General features: G+C 47.3%; 1 protein-coding gene across 10 annotated transcripts in view; it reads right to left on the bottom strand.

The window, feature by feature from the left end:
- Positions 1-1,740: 1,740 nt before the first annotated feature.
- Positions 1,741-17,811, bottom strand: part of znf516 (zinc finger protein 516) — a 179,545-nt gene continuing 163,474 nt past the window's right edge. For 7 of the 10 annotated variants that reach the window (XM_038810271.1, XM_038810269.1, XM_038810270.1 and 4 more), the window contains one exon: positions 1,741-4,413. In XM_038810271.1, coding sequence (XP_038666199.1) covers positions 4,187-4,413 — 227 coding nt within the window. In that variant the 3' untranslated portion in view covers positions 1,741-4,186. The remainder of the gene's footprint in view (positions 4,414-17,811) is intronic. The other 3 variants (XM_038810274.1, XM_038810277.1, XM_038810279.1) reach the window with 1 other exon arrangement.

Raw genomic sequence — 17,811 nt, 5'->3', positions numbered from 1 at the left:
TAACTGGGCGAAAGAAAGAAGCAAGGCAGGTCAACTCAACAGATTTTGTAATGATATTTGTGTCAAAGCTACCTTACACTGAATGAAATAACATAACTTCAGCGGTGGTGGACTTTAAAATAGTTTCCTGAACCATTAGTTCGCAAGGTTTTCATGTTAATTGAACAGAAACGTTTGCAAGTGATTTAACAACACAGTTGCGTTAGAGCAGTAACCTTCATTCAATGTTACCCCCAATGGTATTGAACAATTATCAGCATACATTTAGAAGCCATTGTGGCTTGAAAGCAAACAAGATACATTGGGTTTTTTTTCGATTATTTCCACCATAGCGGGCGAAGCAAATGAAAATATATATTAAAGCTCACAGAAAAGTTTGGCTTCTTTTTAATGAACCTTCTTTTTCTCTTAAGGCCACACAGCCTTAGGAAATATATAGTGCATAGATTTGCTTTTTTATTGGGACGCTTTCAAAAGTATATGTTTAAACATGAGTCTAAACGGCCCTGATGAATGTGGGTTTTCGCCCTGTGTGAATCATTTCCCTTACCAGCAAGAAAAGGATCAGTTGGAAAGGGTGGGGGGGGGGGGGGGGGTTTGGGAGGGTGGGGGGCTGCTGCTGCTGGGACTTCTGCATCTGGGCCCCGCCCGCCATTTTAGAAGTTCTGCTGAGTCCCCGTGACTCTGCGAAAAGCCGAGCCCATGGATTTTAAACTCCTCGAAAAATCAATTTACTGGGATAAATGGCCACTCATTAACAGGGGATTGAACTGTGAAGGAAATCGCAAATTTATTTTTGCCTATTCGTATTTCCCTGAAGCTTTTGGCCTCTTCAAAGGTCGGCAGGCAAGTGATGCAGCACAGAGGTAGGCCATTTGGCCATCGTGCCTCTGCTAGTTCTTTGAAAGAATTATAGAATCATTCTCAATTCCCCAGTTGTCTGTCCACAGTTTTGAATCTTCTTCCCTCTCAACAATTTACCCAATGCCCTTTCTGAAAGTTACTATCGAATCTGCTTCCACCATTCGTTTGAGGCCGCGCATTCTAGGTCGCAACAACGCTTTGTGTAAAATAATTCTCCTCATCTCCGTACTGAAGGAAGCTAACCTGAGCTCATTAAGACCTTGTTAAAAAATGAGGTGATCTAATTGAAGTCTTAATTGGCTTAACAGGGTAGACGCTGAGAACATCTTTTCCAGGCGGGAAATCTAGAACATGAGGTGACATTCTCAGAATAAGGGGTGGGATTCTCTGACCACCCCCCACCCCCCCCCCCCCGGCCGGGTCGGAGAATCCCGCCCCTGCTGGCTGCCGAATTCTCTGGTACCGGGGGGGCCGGGAATCGTGCCGTGCCGGTCGGTGGCCACTGGCAGCGCCCCCCCCCCCCCCCGGCGATTCTCCGGACCCAATGGGCCGAGTGGCTGCCCGTTTTCGGCCGGTCCCACCAGTGTATGTTACGACAGGTACTTACAGGCGGGACCTGGCTCCGCGGGTGGCCTCCGGGGTCCTTGGGGGGGGCAAGGGAGGATCTGGTGCCCCCATGGTGACCTGGCCCACGATCGGAGCCCACTGATCTGCAGGCGGGCCTGTGCCGTGGGGGCACTCTATTCCTCCGCGCCGGCTGGCGTAACGGTCTGCGCATGCGCTGGAATGACGCCAACACATGCTGGCGCTCCCGTGCATGCGCCAACTCACGCTGGCCGGCGGAGGCCGTATGGCACCGGTTGGCGTGGCGCCAAGCCCCTTTCGTGCCAGCCGGCGCAGTGCAAACCACTCTGGCGCCAGCCTAGCCCCTTAAGGTGTGGAGGATTCCTCACCTTTGGGGCGGCCCAACGCTGGAGTGGTTCACGCCATTTCTTTGCACTGGAGTTGTCCGCCCCGCCAGTTTCCGAAGGATCCCACCCAAGGGCTCAACAATTTAGGGTTGAGATGAGGAGAATTATTTTTTCCACTGAGAGGGTTGCACAGTTTTGGAAATTTTACCCCAGGTAGCCGTGGATGCTCATAGTGGCTGAGTACGTTTGTGACAGAGGTCAATAGATTTTTGGGTCCTAAGAGACTTAAAGGTTATGAGGATAGTGCGAAAGGGTGGAATTGAGGTAGAGATTTGACCATGATATTGTTTAATGGAGGAGCAGGCTCGAGGGGCCGAATGGCTTTCTCCAGCCCCTATCTCTTATGTTAAGAATGAATCATGGGAAATTAATTACGATTGGACCTACTTGTAATCAAAGAAGTGTCGCTCTCTTTAACTGTATAATTTCTGGGGAGAAGTGTACCTATCACTATCACGTTTGGACATCTGACATGGGTTAATTTTTAACCTAACCTGCCAGCTGTAATAGTGATGAGCTTGGGTACAACACTGGCTTTCCACTATACCCGATTTCAGTCTCAAAGTCTTGAAAACAGACATTATTATCAGGACAAGCCATCAAACCAGCATTGCTCTCAATTCCGCCAGTTTCCCAGTTTGGTTAAAATGAACCATTACTCTGTCGCGAAATAGCAGTGAGAAACAAATAATTTCCTCGTACGTGTTTAGCACGGTGTACGGGTAAACATTTGCCTTGTGGGGCACGAGCTGCCACACAAAATGGACAGAACAGAATCCTCAAAAAGGGTCAGTAAAATTCGCAGTATCCAATGCGACAACAGTGGAATTGAATTTATTGAATCTCCATCAATGGGAGGTACTGGTCTTCGTAATCTCCAGCAGCAGTTCGAGCTGGGAGCGTGTTGCCAATTGTTGCTCATTCTGTCCCTCACTTCGCGTTGCATTAAACTGCGCCCACAAAACATGGCCCCGGTGGGGCCGATGATTCACTGCTTGAGAACCTTTGTAGGCTCCTTACGATTGTGACGGGCTGGTGGTGCATCTGTTACCCACGTGTAGCAACTAGGCTGCCATTGCTCTCTTGCCAGCGTACAGGTTTCCCATGCATTCCTGCTATTTGGTGACCAGCCCTCTCTTGAGTTCACCATACATTAGAAGAGGAATTCCAGGCCCCCGAGAGTCCCTTGGATTGAATTGATAGTGTACACTGATGAAAACTTCTCCTTGCATGCCCTGATTCCCAAATCAGGGAAAGCCTCAAAAGCGGAAAAAGAAAATCTAAAAGAGAAGAGGTAAACACAGTTTTTTTTGTTCAAGAGGATAACAGTACAACAACACGGACTCTCCTGGAATTGTGACCCTGTTCCTCAGTCCTGAGGATTGAAGCAATATCTCGTCATCTGCAGCCCATGACCACTGCTGTTGGGTTACTTTTCTATCGACAAGATAATCCCAAGACAGTTTTTTTACTAAGAAACCATTTTTTCTGGCTTCTCTGTTTGTTTTTGCAGCGAAATTTAATGGTTTGTATAAAATATCGTGAAAGGTCGATGAGTGAAGTGTTCTCCAAATTCAGTTCATATTTAAAATGCCATAGAAAACACATAATAATGAGTTCAGATTAGCATTTAGTACCTTTCCGTCACCAGACAGCGACAATGCTTCCTGTTCATGTGGCCTGCCTGCTTTTCACTTTTAACATGAATCATTTCGGCCGAAAGAGGGTTCAGTCGCCATTTTAAAAAAAAATGTTTGCTCCTTTGAGAAATTTTACAAAGAAAATAAGAGCAGGAGGAGGATATTCAGCCCTTCTCGTGCCTGCTCCGCCATTCATTATGATCATGGCTGATCCTTCTTGTTTAATAACGAAGACGTGGTGAGGGTTAAATTGCATGACCATTACAATGTAAGTGTTAGCTTGGCTAGAGTCGGTCCAACTCAAAGCCAGGGTTCAGTTTTCCAAAGTCCATCAACATGTCAGGAAAGACCAAAAAGCAAGACCATGTGACAAAATCAATGAGGGCTTCACCTCAGCCTTGACGTAAATAGCCAATAGAAATGTATTCTGAGTGGACAATCTTTCAGTGTTCAATGTTCCGCTTGTATTAGTCTGCGGACCTGCAGGCATTCAACAGGAAAAGAAGAAGCCATCAACCTTCGGGTCATGCGATTGTATAAATGGTTGTTCCCTGGATCCGTGAGTTCTGAGCAGACGGCTTCACTTCAGCCACACTCTGCCAGCTCCACCCCACTGCCCCAATCCTTCGTGCAATGGTCCCGCCATCGCTCACCGAATGTGGATGGAAATATCCTGAAACTTGCAGGCCAGAAATGGGTTCAGAGACAATCTCATTCCAGTACTGTTGCTCCTGAAGCCGGGCAACTTGTTGAAAAGTGACCAAACTGTTTCTCCATTGCTTTGTAGAGGTCAATGTCACTCCGCGAGAGTCTGAACCGACTATCTGGATACTGGGCGTTGTCGAATGGTACGCGATGGACACACTGCACGTGTGTTTTCAGGTTCCCCTTCTGCGAGGCGCTGTAAGGACAGTATCTGCATTGGAAAGGTCTCTCTGCTGGAACACAGAAGAAGAAAAGTGATTTAAGGGTCATCCTTAACCGATTCTGTTTCTAGATATTGAATGGCCTTTTGTGTGCATTCAGCAGTTCCCACTTTACCTAGAACAAACCAACAACCCTCGTTTCTCCTATTCTGGCCTCTAGCCGCAGCTCATTTCTCACCACGCCATCACTGGCGGCCATGCCTACAGCTAGCTACCAAGGGCCTATGCTCTGGAATTTCCTCCTTAAATCTCTCTGTCTTATTACCTCCCTCTCTCCCCCTTTAAGATGCTTCTTAAAATCTCCTCGACCAAACCTTTGGCAAGCTTTCCCAACGTCTCCCTCTGTGGCTTGGTGTCACTTCTTTTTTGATAATGCACCCGCTAAGTGCTTTGGAGTGTTTTTATTTTATAATCTTTATTGTCACAAGTCGGCTTACATTAACACCGCAATGAAGTTACTGCAAAAAGCCCCTAGTCACCACATTCCGGCGCCTGTTCGGGTACACAGAGGGAGAATTCAGAATGTACAATTCACCTAACAGCACGTCTTTCGGAACTTGTGGGAGGAAATCGGAGCACCCGGAGGAAACCCACGCAGACACGGGGAGAACGTGCAGACTCCGCACAGGCAGTGACCCAACGCGGGAATTGAACCTGGGACCCTGTGCTACCGTGCGGCCCACAGCGCAATGTTGAAACACACAGGCCGAAAACCTCCGTCCTCGTTGTCGGCTGGGATTTTCCGGTGCGCCTAAGGTGAATGGGGTTTTGGCTGGGATGCCAAAGTTTCCATTCTCGCTCGTGACGGGTCCCATTGTGGATGGAGAATCCCACCACCCTGTATCAATGCAAATGGCCATTGCGAGTCGGGACACACGCTGAAATGCATCGCTTGACTTAATTTGTGACAGGCAGTAACTGTGATGCATTCTTGACACGTGCAATGTATATGAGGCTTTAACATCTTATTGATACACACAGGCAGGTGGAATGGAAATACCTGCTACAACAGAAACTATGAATAAAGTATGGAATCTTTATATATAAACATATATATATTTATATGTATAGACCTTCTACTTCTATACGTCACCTCAGTGTCAGCTGTGACTCATCTCTGAATCGCAAGATTTCCGGTTCAAGTCCCACCCCAGGGCTTGAGCACAAAAGTCAGGGTTGGCAGGTCTGTGGGACACTGAGGGAGTGCTAAACTGTTGAACAGAGAACAGTACAGCACAGTGCCGGCCCTTCAGCCCACGGTGTTCTGCCGACCATTTATCCTAATCTAAGATCAACCTAACCTACACCCCTTCAGTTTACTGCTGTCCATGTGCCTGTCTAAGAGTCGCTTAAATGTCCCTAATGACTCTGACTCCACCACCCCTGCTGGCAGTGCATTCCACACACCCACCACTCTCTGTGTAAAGAACCTACCTCTGACATCTCCCCTATACCTTCCTCCAATCACCTTAAAATTATGTCCCCTCGCAGGGCAGCACGGTGGCGCAGTGGTTAGCACTGCTGCCTCATGGCGCCGAGGTCCCAGGTTTGATCCCGGCTCTGGGTCACTGTCCGTGTGGAGTTTGCACATTCTCCCCATGTTTGCGTGGGTTTCGCCCCCACAACCCAAAAGATGTGCAGGTTAGGTGGATTGGCCAGGCTAAATTGCCCCTTAATTGGAAAAAATTAATTGGGTACTCTAAACTTATATTTAAAAAAAAAATTATGTCCCCTCGTGACAGCCATTTCCACCCTGGGGGAAAGTTTCTGGCTATCCATTCTATCCATGCCTCTCATCACCTTGTACACCTCTATCAAGTCACCTCTCTGCCTTCTTCGTTCCAGTGAGAAAAGCCCTAGCTCCCTCAACCTTTCTTCATAAGACATGCTCTCCAGTCCAGGCAGCTTCCTGGTAAATCTCCTCTGCACCCTCTCCAAAGCTTCCACATCCTTCCTATAATGAGGCGACCAGAACTGGACACAATATTCCAAGTTTGGTCTAACTAGGGTTTTATAAAGCTGAAGCAAAACCTCGTGGCTTTTAAACTCAATCCCCCTGTTAATGAAAGCCAACACACCATACGCCGTCTTAACAACCCTATCAACCTGGGTGGCAACTTTGAGGGATCTATGTACATAGACACCAAGATCCCTCTGTTCCTCCACACTTCCAAGAATCTTGCCTTTAACCCAGTATTCAGCATTCAAATTCAACCTTCCAAAATGAATCACTTCACATTTATCAAGGTTGAACTCCATCTGCCACTTCTCAGCCCAGCTCTGCATCATGTCAATGTCCTGTTGTAACCTGCAACAACCCTCAACACTAGCTGCAACTCCACCAACCTTTGTGTCATCGGCAAACTTACTAACCCACCCTTCTACATCCTCATCCAAGTCATTTATAAAAAGCACAAAGAGCAGAGATCCCAGAACAGATCCTTGCGGGACACCACTGGTCACCGACCTCCAGGCGGAATACTTTCCAACCACTACCACTCGCTGTCTTCTTTCGGCCAGCCAATTCTGTATCCAGACAGCCAAATTTCCTTGTATCCCATACCCCCTAACTTTCTGAATGAGCCGACCATGGGGAACCAAATGCCTTACTGAAATCCATATACACCACATCCACTGCCTGACCTTTATCAATGTAACTCGTACCATCCTCAAAGAATTCAATGAGGCTTGTGAGGCATGACCTGCCCCTCACAAAGCCATGCTGACTATCTTTAATCAAATCACGTTTTTCTAAATAATCATAAATCCTATCTCTCAGAATCCTTTCCAATATTTTGCTCACCACAGACGTAAGACTGACTGGTCTGTAATTCCCAGGGATTTCCCTATTCCCTTTCTTGAACAGGGGAACAACATTCGCCTCCCTCCAATCATCCGGTACTACTCCAGTGGAGAGTGAGGACGCAAAGATCATCGCCAATGGTGCAGCAATCTCCTCCCTCGCTTCCTGTAGTAACCTTGGGTATATCCCGTCAGGCCCAGGGGACTTATCTATCCTGATGCTTTTCAAAATTTCCAGCACATCCTGCTTCTTAATATCAACCTGTTCGAGTCTATTAACCTGGTTCACACTGTTCTCATGAGCAACAAGGTCCCTCTCTCTAGTGAATGCTGAAGCAAAATATTCATTTAGGGCCTCCCCCATCTCCTCAGACTCTAAGTACAAGTTCCACTATGCCTGATGGGCCCTACTCTCACTCTGATCATCCTCTTATTTCTCACAAAGTGTAGAACGCCTTTGGGTTTTCCCTAATCCTTCCCGCCAGGGCTTTTTCATGTCCCCTTCTAGATCTCCTCAGTCCATTTTTGAGTTCCTTCCTGGCTACCTTGTAACCCTCTAGAGCCGAGTTAGATCCTTGCTTCCTCAACCTTACGTAAACTTCCTTCTTCCTCTTGACTAGAAGATCTACTTCTCTTGTCATCCAAGGCTCCTTCACCTTCACATTCCTTCCTCATCTCAGTTGGGAAAAACTATCCAGCACTCGCAGCAAGCACTCGTTAAACAACCCCTAGATGTCGAAATTTGGATAAGCCGTTAAACTGAAGCCCATCTGCATGATTGGGTAATGGAATTTAAAATATTCCATAGCTCTTTCTTGAAGAAGAGCAGGGGAGTTATCGCTGGCTAATATTTACCCCTTAATCATAAAAAAAACAGCTGACTGGGTCGTTTGCTGTTTGTGGGAGCTTGCTGCGCACAAATTGGTTGCCACATTTCCCACATTACAACAGTGACTACACGTCAAAAATACTTAATTGGTTGCAAAGCCCTTTGAGATGTTTGGTAGTGTGAGATGCAAGTCCTTCATCCATTTTAAAAATTAGGTGCTTTATTGAGATAAATGGTGGGCTGAGTTCTCAAATTGGGTCTTTTAAGTGTTCCTGCCAGAATTGAATCGCGTGAAATTTACGTTCACATAGGGGGTGCTGTTTGTTCCGAGATTCGGGACATGCAAATGGCCAGCACTTAGCCGGCATGATTTCGAAGCAATTCTCATTCCCGGATGTGACGGAATTGCTGGAGCTGGAATTCAGGCCCAGGAGCCTGACAAGCTGGAGCTGCGTATCAGAGCTCTGCTCACCACAAAAACATTCCAGCCACCGAGATGGCTCAGAGACGGCCTGCCCCCTGATTTTCAAGCGGATCCACTGCTCGATGCCATTGAGGGGAGGGGGGACACCCTCTTCCCCAGGGTAGGCCGCAGACACAAGCCCACCCTCCTGAACAGCGTCTGCGAGGTGGTGGCAGTCTCACCAGGAGGAGATAGCTGGTGATGCTGAAGGGTAGGGGGTCACTGGTGAGGCCTCTTCCCTGAGAGGGCCAGAGAACCAGGGAGGGTTTCAAAGGCCACGGTGCAGGTGTCCTCTGGTTGGGGTGAGCTCCGCTAATCCCCTGCTGCCTCCGCACTGGGGCAGCGCTTCTGCAGGGTGCCAACCTGGTGGGCCAGTGATTGAGCTTGGCCACGCCCATCCTATTGATGATACTGCTGGGGCATGAGGATTTCTGGAGAGGCGGCCGAGGTGGGCTCCCATATCACCAGAGGCTCTCTGAGCACTTACAGGGCACAGTGAGCAGTCAGCAGTGTGAGCACCCAGGAGACTGTAAGTAGCACCACGAGGGGTGCATCTAAATCACACACTGCAGCAATGGCGGCCTGAGCCAGGCCACTCTGATCCCGAGGGGACACCCCGAGTGCATGGACTTGACATCAAGTTGTTCGCCGCTGCTGCCCCTGGCCGGGCAGCCGCCCTCCAGCAATCCTGATACATTGAGAGTTTTTTTACCCTCCCGCTCCCCCTCAACAGCCATGGTGCCCAGAAACCGCTCAAAAATACTTACCACGCCCGCCTGACTTTCGGCTGAGAGGGGTGGAGCACCGTGGAGAGGTGGGGCATACTTGTATCCAAACTGCTAATGAGATTTAGATCCGGGCAACTGATGGTTTTGCTTGGCTGCAGAGTTCCTCTGAATTCCCAACACTAAGACTCTGTGGGAATTGCCGGGAAATCTGAACTTCCCTGCTCTCCGGACCCTCCAAATAAATCACCCAATCTGTGTCAGAGCCACAGTGTTCGGACGGTTTTGACTAACTCACCCAGGAACCATTAGACAGAAAATTCCGAGCCTAACTCAACGGCACGAATGACACCCCGACTCCCTCCTAGACCACGAGGAACACATCGAGCGGAGGTGTTAACAATAATCTCGCTGCTAAGAACAATATTGAACATAACGGCAGCACGGTAGCACAAGTGAATAGCACTGTGACTTCACAGCGCCAGGGTCCCAGGTTCGATTCCGGCTTGGGTTACTGTCTGTGCGGAGTCTGCACGTTCTCCCCGTGTCTGCGTGGGTTTCCTCCGGGTGCTCCGGTTTCCTCCCACAGTCCAAAGACGTGCAGGTTAGGTGGATTGGCCATGATAAATTGCCCTTAGTGACCAAAAAGGTTGGGAGAGGTTATTGCGTTGCGGGAATAGGGTGGAAGTGAGGGCTTAAGTGGGTCGGTGCAGACTCGATGGGCCGAATGGCCTCCTTCTGCACTGTATGTTCTATAACTAACATCAAGTCTATAGGGGAGGCAGTTGCCATCTGCAGATAATAGCTCCATTTTCAGGCTGGGATATAAATACCAACTTGACCAGTTTTAGACCCTTACTTAGGGCAATAATACCTGAGCTCGCTATGGCGCAAAACACTCGGGATCAGGTGGAATGCTGATGTTATACCCGGGGCCAATTTTAACCTCGCCATTCAGTTGGAAAGTTAATGGAATTGGGTGCAATCCCATGGGATTGGTTTTCCACCGACTTGATGTATTCTCCACTGAAGTGAACAGTAATATTGAGCGGAACAGGAAAATTTGGAGAGCATTGTCGGCCACTCTCCAAATTTCGCCCTCCCGCTCGCGACAATGCCCGTTGGTCCTGGCCATTAACTCCATCTTTCTCTCTCCACCGATGCTGCCTGACCTGCCGAGCATTTTCAGAATTTTCTGTTTTCATTGCACAGGCCTTTCCCCTCACTTTCTTGCGCAGTGCTATTGGAAACATCACTTTCCTGTACCTCTTCTGAAGCCATCATTACCTTCCGGAACCTTCTGACCAAAACTAGGCCCAGAAACATAGCATAGTCACTCATAAACCAATTCAGGAGAATCCTTCTTGCCCCAGGGAGTAGTGAGATTATGGAACTCGCTGCCAGAGGAATGGGTGAGGTGAATCGTAGAGATATATTGAAAGGGAAATGAGCTGAGCACGTGTTGGTGGAAGGAACAGAAGGCTAGAAATTTTTCATAGAATTTACAGCGCAGAAGGAGGCCATTCAGCCCATCGAGTCTGCACCGGCTCTTGGAAAGAGCACCCTAGCCAAGGTCAACACCTCCACCCTATCCCCATAACCCAGTGTTCCCCACCCAACACTAAGGGCAATTTTGGACACTAAGGGCAATTTATCATGGCCAATCCACCTAACCTGCACATCTTTGGACTGTGGGAGGAAACCGGAGCACCCGGAGGAAACCCATGCACACACGGGGAGGATGTGCAGACTCCGCACAGACAGTGACCCAAGCCAGAATCGAACCAGGGACCCTGGAGCTGTGAAGCAATTGTGCTATCCACAATGCTACCGTGCTGCCTAGAAAGAAAGACTTACATCTCTATAGCTCATTCATAATGTCAGGATGTCCCAAAGCCAATGAAGTAGTTTTGAAGTAGTCATTGTAATGTATGAAACCACAGAAACCAAGTTGTAAATAACAAGCTCTTGCAAACAAGTAATCGGCATTAATATCCAGCTAATCTGCTTAGTGATGTTTATTACATAGATCATTGAAATAGGAGCCGGAGGAGGCCATTCGGCCCTTCAAGCCCGCTCTGCCATTCATTATGATCAGAGCTGATCGTCCAACTCAATAGCCTAATCCTGCCTTGCCCCCATATACTTTGATCCCCATCACCCCAAGTGCTATGTCTAACTGCTTCTTGAAAACATACAATGTTTTGACCTCAACTATCTCCTGGGGTCGTGAATTCCACAGGTTGACCATTCTTTGGGTGAAGGCATTTCTCCTCATCTCTGTGCTAAACAGTCTTCCCTGTAGCCTCAGACTGTGACCCCTGATGCTGGACACCCCCACCATCGGGAACATCCTTCCTGCATCTACCCTATCCAGTCCTGTTAGAATTCTCTAGGTTTCTATCAGATCCCCCCACATTTTTCTGAACTCCAGCAAATACAATCCTAACCGACTCAATCTCTCCACATAGGTCAGTCACGCCACCCCAGGAATCAGCCTGGTAAACCTTGTCCACATTTCCTCCTTAGCAAGGACATCCCTTATCAGACCAAAGCTCCTGACAATATTCCAGGTGTGGCCTCACCAAGGTCCTGTATAATTGCAGCGAGACATCACTGCTCCTTTACTCGAATCCTATGAGAGCCAACGTACCATTTGCCTTCTTTACTGCCTGCTGCACCTGAACGCTTACCTTCAGTGACTCTAAGGGAGCTACATTTGTCTTCATCAATCTTTTTCTCTTCACACATTTATTGAAACTTACACATTCAGTTTTGATGTTCCCTGCATGCTTACTCTCATACTCTATCTTCCACTTCTTAATCAATCCTTTAGTCCTCCTTTGCTGAATTCTAAACTGCTGCCAATCCTCTGTTGCTTTTCTTGGCCAATTTGTATGCTTCTTCCTTTCTCTAATTTCCTTTGTAAGCTATGGTTTGGTCACTGATGGAACCATCAATTCAAGAGACACGTGCTTTAAGATATGAACAGTGGTTTTAATCTACTTACTACAGAGCCAGCCTGTTACCCGTTGAACTCTCGATGAACTGCAGGCTGGCTCTGGACACGGTTATTTATACAGTAGTCAAGGGGGAGGAGTCGTGGGCGGAGCCAAGGGTGGAGCCCTGTACAAACTCCTGAGCATTCCCAGAGCTACTCCCCCTAGTGGTCGGATAACGCTACTGCGCTTACAACGGTATTGGTAAATACAGTGTGAATTACTAAGTTACATTCACCACAGTCACCTTTCCCATTTTTTTACGCCAGATAGGAATAAACAGTTGTTACACTTCACCCATGCACTCCTTGAATGTTTGCTTTTGCCTATCCACTGTCATCCCTTTCAGTAAAGTTTCCCAATCTACCATAGCCAGCTTGCGCCTCATATCGTCGTAGTTTCCTTTAATAAGATTCTGGACCCCAGTCTCAGAATCAATAATAATAATCTTTATTATTGTCACAAGTAGGCTTACATCAACACTGCAATGAAGTTACTGTGAAACTATGTCACTGTCCACCATGGTGGAATATTCTATCATGTTATAGTCACTCATCCCCAAGAGCGATACTGGATAAGTTTGGCAGGGCGCTGGGATGACCCATTTGTTCTTCTTCAGTAGGCCTCTGAGCCAGTAGGCTGGAGGGGTCAGGGGGGATCCAAGTAAATCTGGCTCTATGTGAAATCCTTACACCTTCAAACAAAGTCACACTTTCCTGTATAGAATTAGAATTAGAACAGTACAGCACAGAACAGGCCCTTCGGCCCTCAATGTTGTGCCGAGCAATGATCACCCTACCCAAGCCCACGTATCCACCCTATACCAGTAACCCAACAACCCCCATTAACATTATTTTTTAGGACACTAAGGGCAATTTAGCATGGCCAATCCACCTAACCCGCACATCTTTGGACTGTGGGAGGAAACCGGAGCACCCGGAGGAAACCCACGCACACAGGGGGAGGACGTGCAGACTCCACACAGACAGTGACCCAGCCGGGAATCGAACCTGGGACCCTGGAGCTGTGAAGCATTGATGCTAACCACCATGCTACCGTTTTTGCGGAGCACTAGCTTTGTTCAATTTCTTTCAGCTCCACTGTAAGAACAGAGATGTCTGAAGCTAACTTATATTAATATAATATATATTAACCCCCCGCCATCTTATCCAGCTTTCCTTACCATTTCTCCTCCTTGCTTCCCCCTTCCCCTCCCCCCACATCTACAGTTCATCCTCTAATGTTAGTTTCTCTGCTGTTTGGCCTTTCACATCTTTTGTTCCCTCTGGGGACTGCCATTAGCACTCTTTTCCCTGGGTATCTGTGGTCATTAGCACCCGGTTTCCCTGGGTTTCTGTGGCTCTACGACTCATCTTTCATTCTCACTCCACAGTATAAATATTCCCCACTTTCTCTGTCTGTTAGCTTTGACAAAGAGTCATCGGACCCGAAACGTTAGCTCTTTTCTCTCCCTACAGATGCTGCCAGACCTGCTGAGATTTTCCAGCATTTTCTCTTTTGTGTTTGCAGCTAAATTGGGATGTATTACAGGAGGATTTTGAATATGCTTGCAGGTGGCTCCGTGTGCTGAGCCTATATTCTGCTTATCCCAATCTAGACACATTGTACAGCTAGCAACACAGATTCAATGGTCGTACATTTGTATGTAGGAGAGTGGGAGCTGTTTTACTTTGTAACTTGACCTATAAGAGTGGAAGTGAGAGTTACTGCCAAGAGGTGCAAGTCTCCACTAAGTACATAGAACATAGAACAGTACAGCACAGAACAGGCCCTTCGGCCCTCGATGTTGTGCCGAGCAATGATCACCCTACTCAAACCCACGTATCCACCCTGTACCCGTAACCCAACAAACCCCCCCTTAACCTTACTTTTTAGGACACTACGGGCAATTTATCATGGCCAATCCACCTATCCCGCACATCTTTGGACTGTGGGAGGAAACCGGAGCACCCAGAGGAAACCCACGCACACACGGGGAGGACGTGCAGACTCCGCACAGACAGTGACCCAGCCGGGAATCGAACCTGGGACCCTGGAGCTGTGAAGCATTTATGCTAACCACCATGCTACCGTGCTGCCCACAGTACGGCGCAGATTTCTGCTTTTCTTCAGAAAGAATGGATTGAGAGACAATAAATATCAGCTACTCTTATCTTCACCATTAAGTCCTCTCTTCTCTTAAGTTTGGGTTCACGCCAATGACATTGGAGATCCTTCGACACTCACCCCCTCCCGCACGAAAGAAAGTGGCAGATCTTTGAACCCGACAGAAACAACTGTTAACGTTTCACAGTTCTTCTTAAAATGAAAACACTTCTGCTGTGGCAGTCGCTAAAAATAGACAATATTCGTGGGCAATCATTTTTGCAACAAAATTAAAATAGATTTTCTATTAGCCTCGAGAGTAAAATGCAGCAAATTCAGAATTGAATCTAGCTGCTTCTAATTGAAGTCTCGTGTACGACACCACAGAAAAATACACCAACTATCCATCTTTGCAGTTACTCCCTGCATCTAAAATTCTCAAAACACATCTAGATTCAAACAAGAAACACATATCACAGTGAAAACTGGGCACTTTGGAGCGATAAAATTGCTCTAAATTGAAAGTAAAAGAAATAACGAAAAACATTAAAATGTCTGGAGTACAGGAGCTGGGATATATTCCTGAGGCTGTATAAAGCTCTGGTCAGACCCCATTTGGAATACTGTGAGCAGTTTTGGGCCCTTTATCTAAGGAAGGACGTGCTGGATTTGGAGAGGATCCAGAGGAGGTTCGCAAGAATGACCAGGTAGCACGGTAGCATAGCGGTTAGCACAATTGCTTCACAACTCCAGGGTCCCGGGTTCGATTCCCGGCTTGGGTCACTGTCTGTGTGGAGTCTGCACGTTCTCCCCATGTCTGCGTGGGTTTCCTCCGGGTGCTCCGGTTTCCTCCCACAGTTGAAAGATGTGCAGGTTAGATGGATTGGCCATGCTAAATTGTTCTTAGTGTCCAAAATTGCCCTTAGTGTTGGGTGGGGTTACTGGGTTATGGGGATAGGGGGGTGGTGTGGATGTGGGTAGTGTGCTCTTTCCAAGAGCCTTGATGGGCTGAATGGCCTCCTTCTGCACTGTAAATTCTATGATTCTATGATCCCTGGAATGAAGAGTTTGTAATATGAGGAGCGGTTGAGGAGTCTGGGTCTATACTTGATGCAGTTTAGAAGGATGAGGGCGGGGATCTCATTGAAATTTACAGAATACTGAGAGGCCTAGATAGAGTGAACGTGGAGAGGATGTTTCCACTAGTGGGAGAAACTAGAAGCAGAAGGCACAGCCTCAGACTGAAGAGATGATCCTTTCAAACTGAGATGAGGAGGAATTTCTTCAGCCAGAGGGTGGAGAATCTGTGGAACTCTTTGCTGCAGAAGCTGTGGAGGCCAAATCACCGAGTGTCTTTAGGACAGAGATAGACAAGTTCTTGATTAACAAGGGGGATCAGGGTTTATGGGGAGAAGGCAGGAGAATGGGGATGTGGAACATAACAGTCATGATTGAATGGTGGAACAGATTCGATGGGCCGAGTGGCCTAATTCTGCTCCGACGTCTTATGGCCTTACAATTATTAAAATGTACAGGCAAGTTCTTAACCTGATGTAACAAATGGTCACATTCCTATTGGCTACATTATATATTCCACATAGGGATTATTTTTAAGCGAAGAAAATTGAAAATTTGTCCTTTGTTAAAATATGTATTTCCTGCAGTAAATCAGTAAATGTGTTTTTGTAATTTTTGCTTTTGTGAAGCTAAATCACTCACCACAGGCAAATATACAATTCCAGGGGGACTAATTTATCATAAGACACAACTTAACCTAAGGTCTGCGACCACCAGTATTCCAGATATCGTAGACAATAAGGGACATTTGCCTCAAAGTTTTTATTATTGTAAATGAATTAAAACTGCAATGAAAGATGGACATTTATACAGTGTCTTTCTCAAACCCAGGGTGTCTCACAGCCCTTTGCATCCAATGAAGTACTTTTGAAGCCTAGTCACTGTGGCAACGTCGGAAAAGGCGGCAGGTGACTCATGAAAAACAAGCTGCCACAAACAGAACCGTCATAATGACCAAATTATCTGTTCATAGAAACAGAGAGACGAGGAGCAGGAGTAGCCCATTCGGCCCTTCGAACCTGCTCCGCCATTCAATATGATCATGGCCGATCCTCTATCCTGATGCCGTATTCCCGCTTTCTCCCCATACCCCTTGATGCCATTAAAATCTAAAAAATGATCCACCTCTATCTTGAATACATTCAGTGACTCAGCCTCCATGGCCTTCCGTGGTAGAGAATTCCACAGGTTCACCATCCTCTGAGTGAAGAAATGTTTCCTCATCTCAATCCTAAATGGTCTACCTCGTATCCTGAGACTGTGTCCCTGGTTCTCGATTCTCCAACCAGGGAAAACATCCTTCCTGCATCTGGTCTGTCCATCCCTGTTAGAATGTTATATGTTCCAATCAGATCTCCTCTCATCCCTCTAAACTCCAGCGAATACAGGCCCGGTTGAACCAAACTCTCCTCCTAGGACAGTCCCACCAACCCCGGTATTAACCAAGTGAACTTACGCTGCATTCCCTCTATGGCAGGTATACCCTTTCTTAGGTAGGAAGGATCTGGGTTGAGGGTAAATGTCCACCAGGACACTGGGAAGAACTCACTCTTCTCTTTTTTTAAGGGGCTGTTTAGCACAGGGCTAAATCGCTGGCTTTGAAAGCAGACCAAGCAGGCCAGCAGCACGGTTCGATTCCCGTAACAGCCTCCCCAAACAGGCGCCGGAATGTGGCGACTAGGGGCTTTTCACAGTAACTTCATTTGAAGCCTACTCGTGAGAATAAGCGATTTTCATTTCATCCATTTGGTGCAGCACCAACGGGACCTTTCACATCCATCTGAGAGTGCAGTCAATGCGTTGAGTTAACGTCTCGGCCCCCATTAATGTACTGGGAGGACTGGGCTAGGTGGGTAATGCACTCAGGTCTCCGGAGTGGGTTTCGAACCACAATCTTCAGATTCAGAGGCTCACGTGGTACACACAGTGTGCACAGGAGCAGGTAACAACCTGTGAAAGGTCTCCAGTTCTGTGTCCTTTGAAAAATGCCACCTTTTAAGTCTTCTGCTGCGCTCAGGATAAATAATGCAGTGATAAAGGAACAACATCATCTACAGGGTAATGAGCAGTGGTGATCTGTCATCTGCCTGTGCCCGATTGATTAGAACTGACACCACAGGATGGGTGAGTGATTATAAAAGTGTAAACTAAAAGCTCAATCCATAGCTGATGAATGACAACATCAATTCAAAAACTCCACATCAATCAGGCAATTATGATACCACTAAAGGCAGTCTCGGTTCCCAGGAACCACCCCACCGCCCCCCCCCCCCCCCCCCCCCCATTCCTAAAATCATTGCTGTTGCTCATAGAATTTTGTAACCCTCTTGTGGAAACACACGGAGAGATGAAGACTCAAATGGGCCTGTCTACCTCTCATGTTTATACCATACAAGGGAGGAGGGATAG

Source organism: Scyliorhinus canicula, chromosome 10 (assembly GCF_902713615.1).
Source record: "Scyliorhinus canicula chromosome 10, sScyCan1.1, whole genome shotgun sequence".
Lineage (NCBI taxonomy): Eukaryota > Metazoa > Chordata > Chondrichthyes > Carcharhiniformes > Scyliorhinidae > Scyliorhinus > Scyliorhinus canicula.
This window is presented reverse-complemented; position numbering and strand designations above follow the sequence as displayed.